Source organism: Neovison vison, chromosome 2 (genome assembly GCF_020171115.1).
Source record: "Neovison vison isolate M4711 chromosome 2, ASM_NN_V1, whole genome shotgun sequence".
NCBI lineage: Eukaryota > Metazoa > Chordata > Mammalia > Carnivora > Mustelidae > Neogale > Neogale vison.
In genome coordinates this window covers 214,092,205-214,112,460 of record NC_058092.1, presented here as the reverse complement: position 1 = coordinate 214,112,460, position 20,256 = coordinate 214,092,205, and the positions used below count along the sequence as shown (strand labels likewise).

Sequence of the window (20,256 nt, the reverse complement as noted above, 5' to 3'; positions counted from 1 at the left end):
GCAGTTAGGCATAGCATGAGAAGGCCTTCTAGGCCCTAAATTGAGGGCCTTGACTAGGGTGACCAGTGGTCTGGGGTTGCCAGAAACCCAGGGACTTTCAGTGCTATAATCAGGATAGTCTGGGCAAACAAGGTTGGTCATCCTAGCTTCCTTACAGAGCTCAACATCCTATTCCAGGCTCCCTTGAATCTGGCTTCCTCTCTGGGTTCCCTTTCCCAGCTGCTACCTGCACAGAAACAGACACAAGTTTGGGAAGCAAAACAAGGTCTGTCAGCCTAGATCAAATAACCCTCTGCCTCCCGCTGAGGCCAAGCCAGGTCCCTCCTCCTTCTCCCTTGTTCAGTAACCCTGGACCAAGGGAACTATCCCCATCCATAATCCCAGTGGCCCCTGAAGTGGCTGTAGGGTTGGCCAGGTCCCTGAAGTGGCTGTGTGAAAGCAGCCAGGCTCAAGAGGCCTGGGCAGCCGGGCTGAAGCAAACAGCAGCAGGTTTACCTTGTGAAGAGCAGCTGCACCATGTCTACGAGAGTGTGCTCTGCGGATTTTCTCAATAACTCTGCACAGGCAAAAACAAATAACACAGGTGTCATTACTTGCTGGGCTATTATCAGGAGGCTTCTCTGAGCAGACTCCCCTCCAAACCTTGTTTACTAAGGATTATACCAAACTTATTAAAACCAGCTCCAGCTCAGCCTGGCAGCCACAACTGCACTAGCCCACTAGGTGGCACTACTGAGTCAGGGGAAAAAAAGGAGGGGGCACAATGATGAGTTTTCAAGGGTTGCAGGCTAGTGTCTATCCCAGAAACCTCAAGGGAGGATGATTTGGTGCCTGGGCTGAGTCAGTCTGAGATCTATCCCAATTCTTGCCCTGGTACAATGAACTAAGGTTTCTATTCTAGGTGTACAATAATCAAGTAAAGACTTCAAGACCCCTATGTGTCTACAAGGTAGGTAGGTGATGGACAAGTCCCGAGTTTTCTACCTCTCCGGGGTTCAGAGACAGCACCCTATATTTATACTTATGGACACTGGCCCTAGAAATGATGACAGGCCTAATATTCAAGCACCTACCACTGAGCCTCATTTCAAAGCAGATCCGGAAGCAAGACTGCATAATCTCACACACAGATTCATTGGTTAGGTGGGCACCCGCTGGGGTCAGCAACAGAGTCCGCAGCACCTACCAGGAAGAAAGAGGAGATACAGTGATAAATAAAGCAGGTGGGGTAAAATGGGGTGCACTTGAGGGGAGAGAAGCTGCCTCCTGTTCCTCTAGTCTCCTATGGAAGCACGCGAGGATAAGAAAGAGAGGTTAGCAAGAATGCTGACCTCACTTCATTTTGGTAGGGGGCCTCTTCCAGGAGCTCCTCTTGGGAACTGTACCTTTACTCTGTGTGACCCTGACACAATTCAGCACTCATTCCAGCCCTAGCCCACAATCCCAAAAGATGGGAGGGCAGATATGGTCTGCAGAGGTGCAGGTGTATTAAGGGCTTCCAGTATCTGATATCAGTTCATTTAAAGCTTTCAATTATTTCCTTGGAAAAAGCTTTTACTTTGGGTACGTGGCTCCTTGTTTGGAAATGAAGTAGCTCCATAAGCCCCGGTGGAGTCAAAACATGGTTTCATGCTGCTGGCAAACTTGGGTAAGGAGAGCGGACAGCACCAGCTCCTGGCCATTAATCTAATTGCTCTTCCTCTCCATTTACCTGAAGGATTTTCATCAGGACAACCTCATCGCTGGCAGGATCTGTGCCCACAAAACGGGCATGGGTGACAGCATCTGCCATGTTCTCCATGCCCTCTGCTGTGCCCTCATGAGTGGGATCTGTGCCAACAAAAAAAGGGAGACTAAATGGTACGGAAAGAAGAGACAGAAAAGGCAAGATATCCTGTACAAGGACTGCTTTGACTTTGTTTTTCTCCTCTCCAACTTCCTACCTCATGGCTACTTAAGCTACCTGAGAATTCCGCCCGTAACTGGCTTTAACAAGCTCCTCAGCACAAATCCCACTATGTTAAACAGTGGTTCTCAAACTAAAGCATACATCAGAATGACTCAGAAGACTTGTCAAAAATACAAATTGCTGAGCCCACTCTGAGAGCTTCTGCATTAGTGGGGCCTGAGAATTTGCATTTCTAACAAGATCCCGGAAGGAATTAATGCTGCTGGTCAGGGGGGATCATACTTTGGAATCACTGGTGTAAAGCTACTTGTTTCATAGAGGAAGGACCTAGAAATACGAGCTTTTGGTCCACAACAAGGGCCAAACAGGGCCAGACCTTTGAACACCAAGCTTGTAGCCTTTCTCTGTTTGTGTTCTCTTTCAACACATCTCTCTCTGGTTGCTTTTAGAGTTTTGTGTTCAGATGCAAGTGAGGTTGGGAAGTAGGGGAAAGAAATGGACAGTCACTACTGCCAATACTTAAATCTGGGTGCCACGTTACAACAAATCAGAGACCTCTTCCTGCTTTGGTTTCATTCTTATTTAAAATAAAATGACATGAAGCAAGAGTCATTTTACCAGCTTAACTAAACAGGCATTAGAAGAGAAAGGGGCAGGAAAGCCTGGGTGGCTCAGTGGGTTAAGCCTCTGCCTTCAGCTCATGATCTCAGGGTCCTAGGATCAAGACCCGCATAGGGCTCTCTCCTCAGCAGGGAGCCTGCTTCTGCCCCCTTCCCCAACCACCTGCTGCTCTGCCTACTTGTGATCTCTGTATTAAATAAATAAATAAATAAAATCTTTTTTAAAAGCAAAAGAACAGAAAGGAAAAAACTAAACAGGATTGGAGGCTGGCTGACTGGGGAGCAGGAGGAAGAGAGAATTTCAACAGTGAATAAGAAAAGGGAAGAAGCTACCTCAGACAACCAGTGCCATGCTGGAAACTAACACAAATGCTGCCAAGTGGGGAAACTGCTCCCATTCATGTGTTAAATACCCACAAGGGAGAGCCAAAGAAGTGGCCTCCATCAAGGCCTAGAAGGGCACCACAAACTGCCTGGATTATCCTTGAAAGGGAAGCATAAATAGGAAAAAAAGGTAGGGACAAGACAAAGCTTTGCAAGTGATAGAAAAAGTTGCTCTAGAGGAGGCATGGCATACACAAGAGCACCTCCTAGTATTAAGTGGAAGAAATTAAAAGACATCTTATCATTTTCTCTTTCCTGGTACCCAAAATTAACAGTTCCTGAGCTTAAAGTTCAGGTGGGATACCTGAGAAACCAGAACATTTCCCTTACAACCATGAGCCTGAAGATTTTCATGAACTGTACGTGATTTTCATCTTTCTCTTGTGTCCTAGTTCCTCTCTGACACCTGGCCAGAGACTCAATTTGTCCTTAGAGCATGCCCCTATTCAGCATCAGGAGTGGTTACTTAGAGGTCATGCAGAAGGAAGCCAATTTCAGGATGATACATGGTGTATGGGTGACCCAGCTCTTTCTATCTCCCCAGCTCTCCATGTTTCTCTCATTTGACTCAGAAAATCCATTTTTTATTTTTTTTTATTTTTATTTTTTTTTATTTATTTTTTAAAGATTTTATTTATTTATTTGACAGACAGAGATCACAAGTAGGCAGAGAGGCAGGCAGAGAGAGAGAGGAGGAAGCAGGCTTCCCGCTGAGCAGAGAGCCCGATGCGGGACTCGATCCTAGGACCCTGAGATCATGACCTGAGCCGAAGGCAGTGGCCTAACCCACTGAGCCACCCAGGCACCCCAGAAAATCCATTTTTTAAAAAAAAAGATTTTATTTATTTATTTGACAGAGAGAGATCACAAGTAGGCAGAGAGGCAGGCAGAGAGAGAGAGAGGAGGAAGCAGGCTCCCTGCTGAGCAGAGAGCCTGATGCGGGACTCGATCCCAGGACCCTGAGATCATGACCTGAGCCGAAGACAGCGGCTTAACCCACTGAGCCACCCAGGCGCCCAGAAAATCCATTAAAAAAAATATATTTTATTTATTTATTTGACAGAGAGATAGGGAGAGAGCACAAGCAGGCAGAGTGGCAGGCAGAGGGAGAGGGAGAAGCAGGCTCTCCACCGAGCAAGGAAACTGATGTGGGCTCGACCCCAGGACCCTGAGATCATGACCTGCGCCAAGGCAGCGGCCCAACCGACTGAGCCATCCAGGTGCCCCTGACTCAGCAAATCCTATACTCCAAAGGCCCTTGGCCTGAGTCTTCTCTCACAGCCCTGCCTGACCATCTTTACTTAGGCCTCCAGAGTCCACAGCAGGACCTTTGTTCGCACAGGAAATCCAGGACCTCAGTTCTATGTGGTATTTTGGAGCTCAGTGAACGGCAGCTTTGCTCCCACCTCATAAGGCTTCTAGGGGTCTATTTCTTTCCCTCTTTCAGTCACCTCCCTTGTTAAAGTAGTTTAACTGAGCCTGAATGAAGCAGCAAAGTTAATCTTCTAAAAAGGTAAAAAGGCAGGTAAGAGTGACAGGTTTTTAGAACTGCAGGCAGAGCCTGCCAGGCAACCAGTGGCACAAATTCTGGTCTGGCAGCTGTGTGGGGCCAAACAAAAGGCTGATCCTTGGAGTAGGACCTAAGATAATCCTAGAAGCCTTGGGTCACAGGATTGAGGGATAATGGGTATTTCTTCTAGGATAGCCTAAACAAAAGATTGTTTGGTTTGGGCTCACTTAGCAGAATTTGTCTTCCTCAGGACCCTTTCCTTAGAATTTCCTCCTTTCCTGGCCATTCTGGAGCAGACTGCAGGGAAATCTGCCAATCTCAACTCCTTCGCCTTCTGGCTTTCATACACTCCTTCCTGCCCCCTTTCTCATGCCCACTGCAGTCACCACCTACAGCATTCTCTTTTCCCACCACCGGAAACTCCAATGACCATCTGGCCTGAGGTATCCAATGACAAGCTTGTCTGCCAACCCCAGGAAGGGGAGAGAGTAACACTGACAAGAAAGCACGGGAAGAAGCGCAGAAGGCGGCGGCTAGAGGCTGTGGAGAGAGATGACCTGCAGGTGGTGCTCAGGGCAAGGCTGGAAGTAGCTGGGCCTGATTTTTGCTTAGGAAAAGTATGAAGCTAGGACTAGGGTGCCTGGAGAGGCTTATGTACCTCTTCAGAATCCAGCTGGCACCTAGGATTTCTGCTAGGGGTCCTGAATGCTTCAGCTAAGCAAATCCCACTTTCTAGAAAAGATAAAGGGTTTTCTTGCCCGGAACTGAAGGCCATTTTTTTTTTCCTGGCTAGCTACCGCCTGAGCTGTCTCTCTTCTTGTCTCCTTACTTAGAAACAAAGACAGCTGCCTGTTTTCTATGTTCTCACCCTTGCACATGGGCTAGCAATAGGGGAAAAGGAATTCAGGATCCTGAGTGACAAGACCAACTCAAAAGGAATCCAAAAAAGACAGCTAAACTAATTCAGAGATAATAGACTGGATAAAATATTTGGGCTAAATTGGGAGAAAATATTTGTAATACTACGACAGTCAATGGGTTAATATCCCCACTACACAAAGAACTCCTACAAATTAATAAGAAAAACAAAACAACTCAATAAAAATAGGAGGAAAAGAAGTTGTTCAGGGTGCCTGGATGGCTCAGTGGGTTAAAGTCTCTGCCTTCAAATCTTTAAAAAAAATAAAATAATAAAATAATTTAAAAAAAAGGGCGCCTGGGTGGCTCAGTGGGTTAAGCCGCTGCCTTCGGCTCAGGTCATGATCTCAGGATCCTGGGATCGAGTCCCACATCAGGCTCTCTGCTCAGCAGGGAGCCTGCTTCCTCCTCTCTCTCTCTCTCTGCCTGCCTCTCTGCCTACTTGTGATCTCTCGCTGTCAAATAAATAATAAAATCTTAAAAAAAAAAAAAAAAAAGTCTCTGCCTTCAGCTCAAGTCATGATCCCAGGGTCCTGGGATGGAGACCCACATGAGGCTCTCTGCTCAGCGGGCAGTGTGCTTCCCCCTTTCCCTCTCTGCCTACTTGTGACGTCCGTCTGTCAAATAAATAAATAAAATCTTTAAAAAAAAGTTGTTCAAATGTTTAACTCCAAAAAAGAAAAATAAAATAAGTTTTCACCAATCAAATTAGCAAAAACAAAGAATACTACTATTATTCAGTGCTGGTGACAGGGTGGGGAAATGGAAATTCTCAAACATTGGGAGTATAATACTATAATCTTCTGGGAAAGCAAGCTGGCAGTACCTATAAAAATGTAATATGCACATGACCATTAATCCAAAATTTCAAGTACAGGAATCTGCCATCCAAAGAAAAATTATTAAATAAGGAGATATGAGCAAGAATGCTTATTTCAGGTATGCCTCGGTGGCTCAGTCAGTTAAGTGTCTGCCTTTTGCTCAGGTCATGATCCCAGGGTTCTGGAATGGAAACCCGCATCAGGCTCCCTGCTCAATGGGGAGTGTGGTTCTCTCTCTCCCTCTCTGCCTCTCCACCAGCTTGTGTACTTGCTTGCTCTCTCTCTAACAAAACAAACAAACAAACAAAAAAATGCTTATTTCAGCATTATTTATAGTGGATCAAAATAGGCAATCTAAATATTAAATATTAATAAGAGAAATATTTTTTAGAAGATTTTATTTATTTGAGAGAGAGAGAATGCACACATGGGGGGGAGCGGGGTGGGGGGTTGGAAGGGGAGAGGGAGCAACAGACTCCCCAGGACCCTGGGATCATGACCCAAACTGAAAGCAGCCACTTAACCAACTGAGCCACCAGAAAGACTGATGAATCTATACTATGGAAATTACCCAGCTTTACTAAGAAAAAAAGATTAGAGTTTCTTCTGGGGTGAAAAAGTTTGGGAAACAAATGGTGGTGATGATTGCACAACACTGTGAATGTAATTAATATCACTGAATTATGTATTTTTAAATGATTAAAATGATAATTTATATATTGTATGTATTTTACCATAATAAGAGAAAAATATACAAACTTCCAGTTATAAGATACATAAATTCTGGGCATGTAATGATTAACTTGTAGCTATATTTAAAAATACTACACTGCATATCTGAAAGTTGCTAAGGGGCGCCTGGGAGGCTCAGTAGTTAAGTGTCTGCCTTCGGCTCAGGTCGTGATCCCAGGGTCCTGGGATGGAGCCTCACATCAGGCTCCCTGCTCAGCAGGAAGCCTGCTTTGCCCTCCCGCACTACTCCTGCTTTGTTCCCTCTCTTACTGTGTCTCTCTCTCTGTCAAATCAATAAATAAGATAAAAAAAAAAAAAAGAAAAGAAAGTTGCTAAAAGAGGAGATCTTAAAAGTCCTCATCACAAGAAAAAAAAAATGAAACCATATGAGGTGATGTGTTAACTAGAATTTAATGTGGTAATCATTTATAACATATGTATACTAAGTCATTATGTTGTATACCTAAAACTAATATAATACGTCAATTATATTTCAATCAAACTGAGGGGAAAAGAATAAATCAGAGGGCTAATTAATCATGTACATCTTTCTAAGTTAATACTATAAAGTGAAAAAAGAAAATCCATAACACATACTCCTATTTTTTTTTAAAAGATTTTATTTATTTATTTGGCAGAGATCACAAGTAGGCAGAGAGGCAGGCAGAGAGAAAGGAAGGGAACAGGCTCCCCGCTGAGCAGAGAGCCCGATGTGGGACTCGATCCCAGGACCCCCAGGGATCATGACCTGAGCTGAAGGCAGAGGCTTTAACCCACTGAGCCACGCAGGCACCCCCATTTTTTAAATTTTAAATTTTTTAAAACTCTTATTTTTTAAATGATACATGCTTATATACATGTAGAGAAAGGTATAGAAAGATTCAAACCAGTCTGTCAACATGATCTACCTAAGGAAGAAGAAGGAACAGTGAGAGGAGATACCACTAATTTTTCTTTTAGTCACCTCTCCACTGTTTATCTTCTTAAAATAAGCATGCACCGAATTTGAAAAATAACTTTAAAAAGAAACCAAATTAAACCTCCAAGTGCATCAGGCACCATACTCTTAATTCCCTCCAAAGTATAAAGAAACCAGAGTCCCAAGGAAACCCCCACCTCCTCGGCACTCTCTATAACCTGAGTCAATTAGCATGATGAGTAACCAGTAACAGTCTTACTTCTCTCCTACAAGGAAACAGATGGCTAGGAGAAACTTTCTAGTACCACCAGCTCACTACCTAAAGCTTGACTACCCCAGGAGAGGCAGGAAATGAAGTGTTGTAGTCATCCAACAAGGCCTGACCTCTTACCTATGAGTGCATAGGACAGAAACTTGTTGACAGAGGTGAGCGCCAGTCCAGTGATAGGGCCAGTGGTATCTTCAGAGCGAATCACTTCCAGAAATGGACGGAGGAACACATTGGGCTCAATTTCTGAGAGTTCTGCAAGAAAAGAAACAGAAATGAAGGGATGCCGGGTACCTGGATGGCTCAGTCAGTTAATAGTCTGCCTTCGGCTCAGGTTATAATCCAAGGGTCTTGGGATTGAGTCCCACATTGGGCTGCCTACTCAGTGGGGAGTCTGTTTCTCCAGCTGCCTCTGTCTCTTTCTCTCATGAATAAATAAATAAAATCTTTTAAAAAAGGAAAGAAATGAAGGGATGCCATCTGACAAAAGCTAGAAAAAGGCCCTTCTTGTCTGTGCCATACAGCTAGAATTCTTAGTTACTGGGTCAATCTTCCTTTCTCTGGATTACCTTAAATCAAATCACAGACACTGTATCATTTCATCTGTAAAATATTTAGTATGTAGCTCAAAAATTAAGAAGTTAAAAAAAAAACCCCACAGTATCAGGGCACCTAGATGGCAGTCAGTTAGGCATCCAACTCTTGGTTTCAGCTCGGGTGGTGATTTCAGGATTGTGGGGTGAAGCCCAGCGTCATGCGTAGCATGGAGTCTGCTTGAGATTCTCTCCCTCACTCTCCTGCCCCTCCTGCATGTGCGCTCCTAAATCAATCAATCTTAAAAAAAAAAAACAAAAAAAAAACAACAAACCAGAACACAAACCTACAGTATCATTATCATGCTTTAAAAAGCAGCAATAGGGGTGCCTGGGTGGCTCAGCAGGTTACGCCTCTGCCTTGGGCTCAGGTCATGATCTTAGGGTCCTGAGATCAAGCCCCACATCAGGCTCTCTGCTCAGTGGGGAGCCTGCTCCCCCCACCCCAGACCCTGCATGCCTGCTGCTCTGTCTACTTGTGATCTCTCTCTCTCTGTCAAGTAAATAAAATCTTTAAAAAAAGAAAAGTAGCAATAGGGGTACCTGGGTGGCTTGGTAAATTAAGTATGCAACTTTTTTTTTTTTTTAAGATTTTACTTATTTATTTGTCTGAGAGATAGCGAGAGACAGAGGCAGAGGGAGAAGCAGACTCCCTGCATACCAAGGAGCCTGATGAGGGACTTGATCCCAGGGCCCTTGGAAGTCTTGATCTCACGGTCTTGAGTTGAAGCCCCACATTGGCCTTTTTCTTTTCTTTTTTTTAAAAAGATTTTATTTGTTCATTTGAGAGAGAGAGAGAGAGCAGGGGGAAAGGCAGAAGGAGAGGGAGAAGCAGACTTCCCGCTGAGCTGGGAGCCTGACCTGAGGGGAGTCCGACCTGGGGGGTGCCCGACGTGGAGCTCCATCCCAGGACCTGGACATCATAACCTGAGCCAAGGCAGACACTCAACCATCTGAGCTACCCAGGTGCCCCAAGATGGTAAATTTTGCCATATATATATATATCTCCATAATTTAAAAATTAAAAGTAATTATTTAACAGCAGCAACTACTGTTGGATCAATTTTCCATGTCCATTTCACCACTCCTCCTGGTGACATATAGATAACCGTCATCTCAAGTTGGCCAAATAGGTCCCAGGATGAGCTACTATCTTTTATGTCTTCTGCTGTTAGGGTCAAGGTCACCTCTCTTAGAGATAAAAATGTAGCATATCCCAGGTAGGTAAGGGAAAACCCTGAGGTTTCTAGTCCCTTGCTGAAAAATAAGCCCAAGAAGAACAAAAGGCTGCACAGTCCCTATTTTTGGAGACAGTTTGTAATCTTGGAAGGTCCTAACCACTCTGGCTTCCTTTCTGCCTGGAGCAAACCAAAGGGCTAACTGCTCTGAGATGAAGGAGCAATTCATAATCTTTATTTCACAGATGAGAAAAATAAGGCTTAGATAAACTACATGATTGGCCCCAAATCACAAAGCTAATAAGAGGCAGAGCTGGGATTTGAATGCAGTCTATATACATGGTTTCAAAACTTGTGAAACCATTACGTCTATTTTACCTAACTACGAGCACAAACTCCCAAATTTAGAAGGCTTCATTCCAGATCTAAGAAGTAATACTGCACTGGACTTGCTCTCTACCCTACTCTATAAAGTTTGTTTTCTAGAGTCTGCAATGCTTTTATTTTCCAGAGACCAGCTCACTAAAAGGCTTCCTAAATTGCCCAGAAAGATTAAGGGACATGGTCAAGGCTGCCCACCTTCAGACACAAAAGAAAGCTGGGTTTTCTAAGTACTTTCATTTTCATGCAAATGTAAGGAGCCTCCCACTCAATTCCTACCACAACCCCCTTTCAGTAAACATTCCCTGGGCCGGCTGCTCCTCAGATTAATGCTTTAATTAATTGGCAGATTGGGTAGCATTTTCCAAGCCTGTATGTACAGTGATCACATCAGCTGTATAAAACCTGCTTCTTATCCCCCACCTACCCCCACCTAGAGATGTACAATTTGCGAGAAAAACCCTTGTGTGTGTGAGGTAGTAGAGGGCTGAGATGCAAGGAATAAAAATACTGAGAAAAACTGAAATATATCAAATACTTTTGTAAAGCATATTAAAATATATAAAGTCATCTAGTCTTGCTGCCTTAGGAACGTTAACTATTATATATGATTTGGTCTGTCGCTTAAAAAATATGGTCATGGTTGGTACAGTTGAGATATAAAAGTCTAGATGGAAAAATAATCCTTAATTAAGAGGTGGGAAATGAAACATTTTCTGAGCTTTCATCCAGTTGCTGTAACTATACTTTCTTATGTCTTCCTTCATGGTGAAAGACTAGGGAAATTTCACAGCCATGGCTTGACACTTCCAGAGCGATGTGCATTTTTTAATTTGGTAAAACCAACTCTTTCTGGCATAGTGTTCTATAAATCTTATAGAACATATATAGATTCCTGCAACCACTGTGATGGTGTGACAACAGGGCTACAGGACAGTTTCATCACCCAGAAAACTCCCTTTTGTCTCTTTGTAAAGTCACACCCTCCTCCCCACTCCTACCTCTATCAACCACTAATGTATTCTCCATCACCAGGTTTATCAAGGTCATAAAATGAAGTCATACAGTATGTTACTTTTGAGACTGGCTTCTTTCACTCAGCATGATGCCTTCACCTAAACTGCTGCTCAGCGGTTTGTTCCCTTTTTATTGTTGTGTGGTATTCCACAGCGTGTATGCACCACAGTTCATCCATTCACTAGTTAAAGGGCATTTGGCTTCTCCAGTTTGAGACAGTTTTGAATAAAGCTGCTATCAACGTTTGTATACAGGTTCTTGTATGAAGAACAGCAGTTTGCATTTCTCTAGGATAGACACTCAGGAGGGGGATTTCTGGGTCAAAGGGTAAGTGTACGTTTAGCTTTGTAAGAAACTGCCGAACTGTTTTCCAGAATTTCTGTGTCACTTTGCAGTCCCACCAGCAATGAGAATTCTGGTTTCTCCATGTCCTCTCCGGCACTTGGTATTTTCAGTATTTTTATTTAAGCCATCCTCATAGGCAAGTAATGATATCTTCTGTGTGGTTTAAATCTGCATTTCCCCAATGGCTAGTGACACTGAACATCTTTTTTATGTGCTTATTTGCCATCCATGTATCCTTTTTGGTCGACGTGTCTGTGTCTGTTCAAGTCTTGACCCCATTTTTTAAGTTAAGTTGTTTGTTTTCTTACTGTTGAGTTTAGAGACTTCTTTATTTATTCTGGATTCAGTCTTTTATTGGCAATGCAATGATATACAAATATTTTCTCCCAGTCTGTAGCTTGTCTTTTCAATCTCTTAACAGTATCTCTCATAGAACAGACATTTTTACTTTTGATGAAGTCTGGTATATCAATTTTTTCTTTAGTGCGTTGTGTTTTTGGTATCGTATCTAAGTACTCTTTGCCTAATCCCAGGATATGAAGATTTTTCCTATGTCTTCCTCTGAAGGATATAAAGGTTTATGCTTTTTTTTTTTATATCTGTGATCTATTTTGAGTTAATTTTTCTTTTCTTTTCTTTCTTTTTTTTTTTTTTTTTAAAGATTTTATTTGTCAGAGAGAGAGAGGGAGAGAGAGAGCGAGCACAGGCAGACAGAATGGCAGGCAGAGACAGAGGAAGAAGCAGGCTTCCTGCCAAGCAAGGAGCCTGATGTGGGACTCGATCCCAGGATGCTGGGATCATGACCTGAGCCGAAGGCAGCTGCTTAACCAACTGAGCCATCCAGGCATCCCTGAGTTAATTTTTCTATAATGTGTGAGGTTTGCATGGATGTTCTCCCCCTCCCTATATCGATGTTTAATTGTTCCAACAACATTTATTGAAAAAAAAAATCTTTCCTCACTGAATTGTCCTTGGACTTTGCCAATCATTAACTGGCCTTATTTTTATAAGTATATTGTGGGTTCTCTGTTTCATTGATCTGTGTGTCTAACTCTCTGAACTTAAACTATCTTAATTAATTATATTCGAAGTCTTAAAATCAGGTGATGTAATCCCTCCAACTTTATTATTTTTCAATACTGCTATCAGCATTCTCGTTCCTTTGCCTTTCCATTTCAACATAAATTTGTCTATATTTACAAAAAATCTTGCTGGGAATTTGACAGGAATTGCACTGAGTCTATAAATTAGTTTGGGAAGAAATGCCATCTTTACAAAGTTGTGACTCTCAATCCATGGACATGGTAGTCTCTCTATATATTCTTCATTCCTTTCACCACTGTATTATAGTTTTTAGCATACAGATTCTGTATGTTTTGTTAGATGTATATATATATATTTTTTAAAGATTTTATTTATTTATTTGACAGATAGAGATCACAAGTAGGCAGAGAGGCAGACAGAGAGAGAGAGAGAGGGAAGCAGGCTCCCCACTGAGCAGAGAGCCCGATGCGGGACTCGATCCCATGACCCTGAGATCATGACCTGAGCCGAAGGCAGCGGCTTAATCCACTGAGCCACCCAGGCGCCCTTGTTAGATGTATATTTTATTTGGTATGTTTGTAAATGGTATTATGTATCAATTTCAGTTTCCAAAAGTTCATTTTTAGTATATAGAAATGTGACTCATTTTTTTGTTGTTGTTTTAAATCACAATATTTATTGTGACCAATCATTGAAACCCTTAAGAAGAACTGGATGCTGCGACAGTGGCCCTCTTGGGCTTGGGTGTTATTCCTTCATGGAATCCATGCCTAAATCTGCAGTATACAATTTTGGGGTGCCTCATTCAACCAGGTGGGAGTTCGTTTTTGTTTTGTTCTGCTTTTAAGATTTATTTATTTATTTGAGAGAGAGCGAGAGCACGTGCAAGAGAACACATGCATGAGGGGAGTGGGAGGAGAGGGAGAGAGAAACTAAAGCAGACTCCACACTGAGTGTAGAGCCCAGTGCAGAGCTCAATTTCATCACCACAAGATCACGACCTGAGCCAAAAGCAAGAGTTGGACGCTTAACTGAAGGCACCACTAGGTGCCTTGGTATTTCATCTTTTAGCCTTGGCACTCTAGTTATACTTCTCTTCTGCTTGGCAGAATTGCCACATTTGCCATAGGCTGACTTCTGACAGTGGCAGGCCTTAGAGCCACAGTGGCAACACAATGTGTGCATCTTCCTGAGACCCTTTCCAAATGCTACTCCCTTCATCATTTCATTTGTGCAGCCAAGACCAAAGAGACGAAATGTGACTGATTTTTGTGTGTTGACCTTATATCCTGTGACCTTATGAAACTCACTTATTAGTTCTAGGATTTTTTGTTTTTGTTTTTGCAGATTCCTTGGGATTGTCTACAGGAACAATTATATGATCTGCAAACAGTTTTATTTCTTCCTTTCCACTTACATGCCACTTGGTGGGACTTCCAGTACTATGAAAGTGGACATTTTTCTTGCTGTCAATTTTAGGGTAAATACCTTCAGTGTTTCACCTAAAGTATGATGTTAGTTGTAAGTATTTTTGTAAATCTTTATTATCATGAGTGGATTTTATATTTTATCAAATGCCTTTTCACCATCAGTTGATATGATCAAGTGATTTTCCCTTTTTAGAATGTTAATATGGTAGATTAACTGATTTTCAGATAATGAATAGTCCTTGCATTCCTAGGATTAAAATTCACTTAGTCTCAGTGTATTATTCTTTTACTATATTGGTAGAGTCTATTTGCCAATCTTCTGCTTCATAAGGTGAAAGAGCTCACTATGGCATGAGAGGCCTGAAGTTGGCAGGGGTGACATCATATAGAGGTTTGGACAACGTCCCACAGAAAACTCTCTGGAGGCTCTGGATGCGGTCCTTGTACAGTATATAATCCAGTCAATGGCCCAGGGATCATCATTCTCCCTACTTCTCACTACTACCAATGGCCGGCATATGACACCCAAGCTCATCTGTCAAATTAGGTAGTTAGAATCTATGATTGCTAAAATACACTCCTTCTGGCAAGTCTATTCTGTGTATCAGTGCTTTATGGAGACTTAGTGATGGCAAACTAGAAGAGCTGGACTTTTTAAAAGATTTTATTTTTAAGTATTCTCTACACTCAATGTGCAGCTTGAACTCACAACTCTGTGATCAACAGCCACACGCTCCACCAGCTGAGCCTGCCCGATGCCCCAGAGCTGGAGTTTTTAGCCCACCAGGAACCTTCACTATCACCCTCATACCCATACCCCTAAAAAAGAGAATTGTGATATATAAAATTAACTTTTCCAAGCGTCTGGTCTAGGCAGAATTCGAGTTTTGCTCTCTAGGTTCAACAGGTGATTGCTAGGAGCATCAGAGACACTCTAACAGGAACATCACGTGCAGCTTTTGGTGGTGGTAGGGGGACAGATATGGCAGGAGAGACTGAGCTACTAGCAGGGTACCACTAGTGAGACATTTCTGATTTAACAGGTACCTCTTTGTAAACACGCTTAAAACAAAACAAAACCAAAAAAACAGCCCTGGAATTTCAATTCAAAAATTCTGTTAAGATCTTCAGATGGTCCTCTAAAACAGTGCTTCTCAAACAGTCTGTGGTTAGGGCCAATTTATTTTTTCCTTTATGTCAATCCACTGCAGACCACCATTTTATAAACTACAATAAAGGCATGCCTGGGTGGCTCAGTCGTTAAGCATCTGCCTTTGGCTCATGATCCCAGAGTCCTGGGATCAAAGCCAACGTCAGGCTCCTTGCTCGGCAGGAAGCCTGCTTGCTCCCTCTCCCACACCCTCTGCTTGTGTTCCCTCTCTCACTGTTTATCTAATAAATAAAATCTTTAAAAAATAAAAATAAAAAATCTATAATAAAATGAACTGCTAGAGAATGAAATTATAAAAACAAAGATATAAATCCATTTTATTATTAGAATTAATATAGAAAAATACTGTAAAGATGTTATAAAAATTTCTAAATGCTTTCCCTCAATTTCTATACACATTTCATCATGTACTAAGCACAAGTTTGTGAACCCAAAATGGTTTATAGATTATACTTTGAGTAACAGTGCTCTAGAAAAATAAAGCCAAATTTTCAACTGGTCATTCCAGAAAATCCTTCAAATCCTAGGATATTATGGCTAAGATAGGCCCTAAAAATAATTTACAAATGAGATAATTTGGATTTAGAAAGCTTGGGGTGCTGGGGTGGCTCAGATGGTTAAGCCTCTGCCTTCAGCTCAGGTCGTGATCTCCAGGTTCTGGAATCCAGCCCCTTTTTGGGCTCCCAGCTCGGCGGGGAGTCTGCTTCTCTCCCTCCCTCTGCCTCTCACCCTGCTTGTGCTTTGTTTCTCTCTCTCTCTCTCTCTCAAATGAATAAATAAAAACTTTAAAAAACAAAAAAGATTGAGAAAGGTTAAGTAATTTGTAAAATGCTAGAAAGTCAGTTAGTATTGGAACCAGGACTAGAAGTTGAGGGTTCTAGGTGAAAACATAGGCTTTTGAATAGGATTTAGATTCCAGTTGGGCAACTTAATGGCTGTGTAATAGATACTAAATTTTTCAAAGCCTGTGTTTTATCACCTGTAAAACAGGTGTTAAAGAATTAAAATAAATTATATTTTAAAATAACAGCAGCTAACATTTATTAAGCATATACTAATGTGTCAGGCACTGTGCTCAGCAATTCACATAAATTATCTCATTTAAGGCATGTAAAATATATTGTATTTTATATTATATTATATTTTATAATATATTATAAATATATAATAATATTATATAATAATATAATATATTATATAATATAATACTTTCTCCAAGTATTTTATAATATATTATATTATATTCCAATGCAAGGAATACAGCAAATGTATAAAATATAACTAAGATAGTATTTTTCTAGTTTTTTAGTTCTGGGTCCCAGTCCAGGGTTCTTAATACTATAAGTTATTTTAAGTTCAGTTTACTTTTTTTTAAGATTTTATTTATTTTAGAAAGAGAAATAGCACAAGCACACAAGTAGGGGCAGGAACAGAGGGAGAGAGACAAGCCAACTCCACTGTGAGTATGGAACCCGATGCAGGGCTTGACGCAGGGCTCAAACCCATGACCCTGAGATCATGACCTGAGCTGAAATTAAGAGTTGGACACTTAACCGAATGAGCCACTCAGGTGCCCCACTTCAGTTTTCTCCCTCCCTCCCTTCTTTTTCTTTCTTTTTTAAAGATTTTACTTATTTATTTGTCAGAGAGAGGGACTGAGAGAGCAAAGCAGTGGGAGGATCAGAGAGAGGGAGAAGCAGGCTCCTGGCCAAGCAAGGAGTCTGATGCAGGACTTGATCCCAGAACCCTGGGATCATGACCTGAGCCGAAGGCGGACACTTAACAACTGAGGCACCCAGGCATCCCTCAGTTTAATTTCTTAAGATCTAAGTAAATATCAAAAACTTCAAAGGTAAGCCTTCTATCTTTGATTACTAAACTACTAAAAGAGATAAAAATTAAGGATAGATACCAAGATAACTAGTGGTTGTTATTTATGTATGGTGCAATGTGGGATAGCCCCTTTAATTTGAGAGTTTCAGCTTTCTCCAAGGTATGCATAGTTATCAGAGAAAGGAAGAGGCTTCCCTTTTTTAAACAAATGAGTGAAATACTCATCCTCTTTTTAGAAGAGATAAAAATAACAATAATAATAGCAGCTACTATTTATTACCTTGTGCCAGCCCATGTGCTAAGCACCTTATATATCTTATCTCTTCATAATTATCCTCATTTTGAAAATGAAAATGAGACTGAGAAAGTAGATCTACCCACCAGCTAACAAGTGGTGGAAATGAGAATCAAATCCAGGTTCACGTGACTCCTAAATCTGTGCTCCTAACTATTCAACTCCACTGCTTCCTATGAAGCCAGAATAAAAAAGTTTCTGGTGTTCTGCCTCCTGGCTCAGTCTGCCTGGCAAATGAGATTCAATTGTCTAGATCTTCTTCAGAAGAGTGAGAAAAGCTGTCTGAGTCCTTCAGGGGAAGGTGCCATAATGCTGCTCATAGTAAGCAGGCTGAATAATTCCACAACCAAGGAGACATCTGACACCGCTGCCAAGCAGCCAAAATTCCCGCCCTGGAAGGCTGTCAACTTCAAGGCACAAACAGTCCAGTAAACAGAGAGTGCAGATCAGGTAGAGGGGTACTCTGAAGGTGACTGGTTCATGTTCCAAGATGGGACGGAAAAAAAAGAAGGAGTATAACAGGAGGGGAAATGCAACTCCTCATTGAAGAAGAAACACGGGATCCTTCTAGGACTAGGCCACCTGCTTCTAAAACCAAATTTGAGTCCTACTTCTGGCTAATCAGTGCTGAATAAGAACAATTACAACAAGAATTTAATTAAACTGATTTTGGAGAAGCTCATGAACCACTTCAACACCAAGCAAAGGGAAACCCTTTAGAGATGTCTTGTGATGTTCCCCTCATACTCTGTTCAACAGCAGTGAGCAGGTGGTTCAACTCCCTATATTACGATATTAAAACAGAGAAGTCTCAGTTCGGGCTGGCATCAGTCTGAGAACCTGCAGATGTCCCCCAAGTCTCTTGTCTTTCTAGATGATGAGCTGAACTATCCAAAAGGGAATGAATCCTGACACTATTTTCTCTTTTTACGTCAGAGCTGCCACCCTCACTGATAATCTGTGCCAAAGGTCTCAACATGTGGCATCAAGCACTGCCTTTAGACAAAAGGGAACACTCTCTTCTTAGCCTATAGGGGAACAGTCCCTATCCTCCCACGAGGTTGGGGTTCTCCAGCCTGCAGCAGCCTTTTCTCATTTGGCCAGCATGGGGCTGGCACATTCCTGAGCCAAAATGCACACATAAGCTGCTTTCCCTGGTAGTGAAGCTCTTCACTCCTGAGTGACTCTTGTCAGGGGCGGTTGGGCATTCTCAATTGGATTACGCTGACAAGGAAAAAGCCCTGTGGTATATTATTTCAACACCATTTGGCCTCAGAAATGCCTGTCTCGACCCTTTTGCCCTCAGAGCCTACTTCTCCCTTCTTGCTTTCTAGAGGGTCACCAGCCTGCTCCCATCCTTGCTCTTCATCCTGCAAATACTGGCTCATGTTCCTGGAGACAGAATATCATCATTCGCAAGATGGATCATTATATAACAGACTAATAAATCAGAGCATGATATAAACAAAAGTCAAGTTCATTTACCCCTCCTGATATTTCTGTATTAAGAGACACAGAACAAAATTATTTGAACATAAAAAACTTTCTGGTTTTTGGCTTTTCTGTTTACGCCTGGACATTTTATTTTAAGAAAAAAGGTCAGGTCCTCATATTCTACTTCTCTAACTATGTTATACCCAGGAATATTTTTGGTAAAAGTCAAAGTAAGATTGGGAATGATCTACAAATATAATTTCTGAGATCTGTTAAGTTCAGTAAGAAGAAGCTGTACTCTTTGTGGTCACTAGAGGACATCGAGAGTAGTGGTCCAAAGGATGAGCAAAACTAAATTTTGGTAAAGCCAGAAGCCTCTGAAGTATCTGCCACACCTGTCATGCCTTTATTTCCAAATCTCAAATGGGTACGTGGGAATTTAGGCTTGACTTGAGGAACTGACTTGAAGGAATACTGACAAGGGGCAGCTTGCAGAGAAATTTATTCCCTTCCAAGCTTAAGGGTAAAACCCAGATAAGCCTTTGCAACCTTGCTCTATACAAGAGGAGAAATAAAATAAAGAAATGCACTTGGCCCAGTCTTGGCCCATCACAGGCAAACACTTCCCTTCTCTGGCCTATAGATTCCTCATCCACAGAGTTTTCCTTAGGGAAGGTGGTGGTGGTGGTGGTAGTTTAACTAAATTCTTTAAGGCTCCTTTAGATTCCTAAAACTTATAAATGCAAAATACAGTTTGGGAATAAGTGCACATGAAAGCAGACAGTCTGTTACAAAGGAAGCCTGGGGGAAAAGCAAACCCAGTTTGTTTCTCTAAGCTCCTGACAGTAGATCCTCTTTTCTTAGCTATCACCTAAAGTTCCCAGATCTGTCTGAAATGCCTAGTTTCTCAAGGGACCTTTAGACTTGGGAGGGGGGCTGATTATCTTTGATATTATGACCCTTAAGAAACAAAATGCGATAATGGGTTAATCGCTACCACATCTAGGTACAATGTGAATCCATGGGCCTGCAGTAGAAGATAACAGTACCAACCACTTACACTAAGAAAGGCAAATTATTTCTAACACTTGATCCTTCAAAAAAACTCTTTAATGGGTGCCTGGGCGGCTCAGTTGGTTGGGCAACTGCCTTCATCTCAGGTCATGATCCTGGAGTCCTGGGATCGAGTCCTGCTTTGAGCTCCCTGCTCAGTGGAGAATCTGCTTCTCCCTCTGACCTTCCCCCTTCTCGTGCTCTCTCTTTCAAATAAATAAATAAAATCTTAAAAACAAAAACCAAAAAACCTCTTTAGGACTATTCATTTTTTTTTAAAAGATTTTATTTATTTATTTGACAGAGATTACAAGTAGGCTGAGAGGCAGGCAGAGAGAAGGAGGAAGCAGGCTCCCTGCCAAGCAGAGAACCCAACATGGGGCTCGATCCCAGGACCCTAG

General features: G+C 42.0%; 1 protein-coding gene across 4 annotated transcripts in view; it reads right to left on the bottom strand.

The window, feature by feature from the left end:
* The window catches only part of GBF1 (golgi brefeldin A resistant guanine nucleotide exchange factor 1), a 126,989-nt gene that overhangs the window by 26,148 nt on the left and 80,585 nt on the right, over positions 1–20,256 (bottom strand). For all 4 annotated transcript variants that reach the window (XM_044240374.1, XM_044240376.1, XM_044240375.1 and 1 more), the window contains exons 4-7: positions 8,205–8,336; positions 1,712–1,830; positions 1,074–1,182; positions 496–556 (exon numbers count right to left, since the gene is read on the bottom strand). In XM_044240374.1, coding sequence (XP_044096309.1) covers positions 496–556; positions 1,074–1,182; positions 1,712–1,830; positions 8,205–8,336 — 421 coding nt within the window. The remainder of the gene's footprint in view (positions 1–495; positions 557–1,073; positions 1,183–1,711; positions 1,831–8,204; positions 8,337–20,256) is intronic.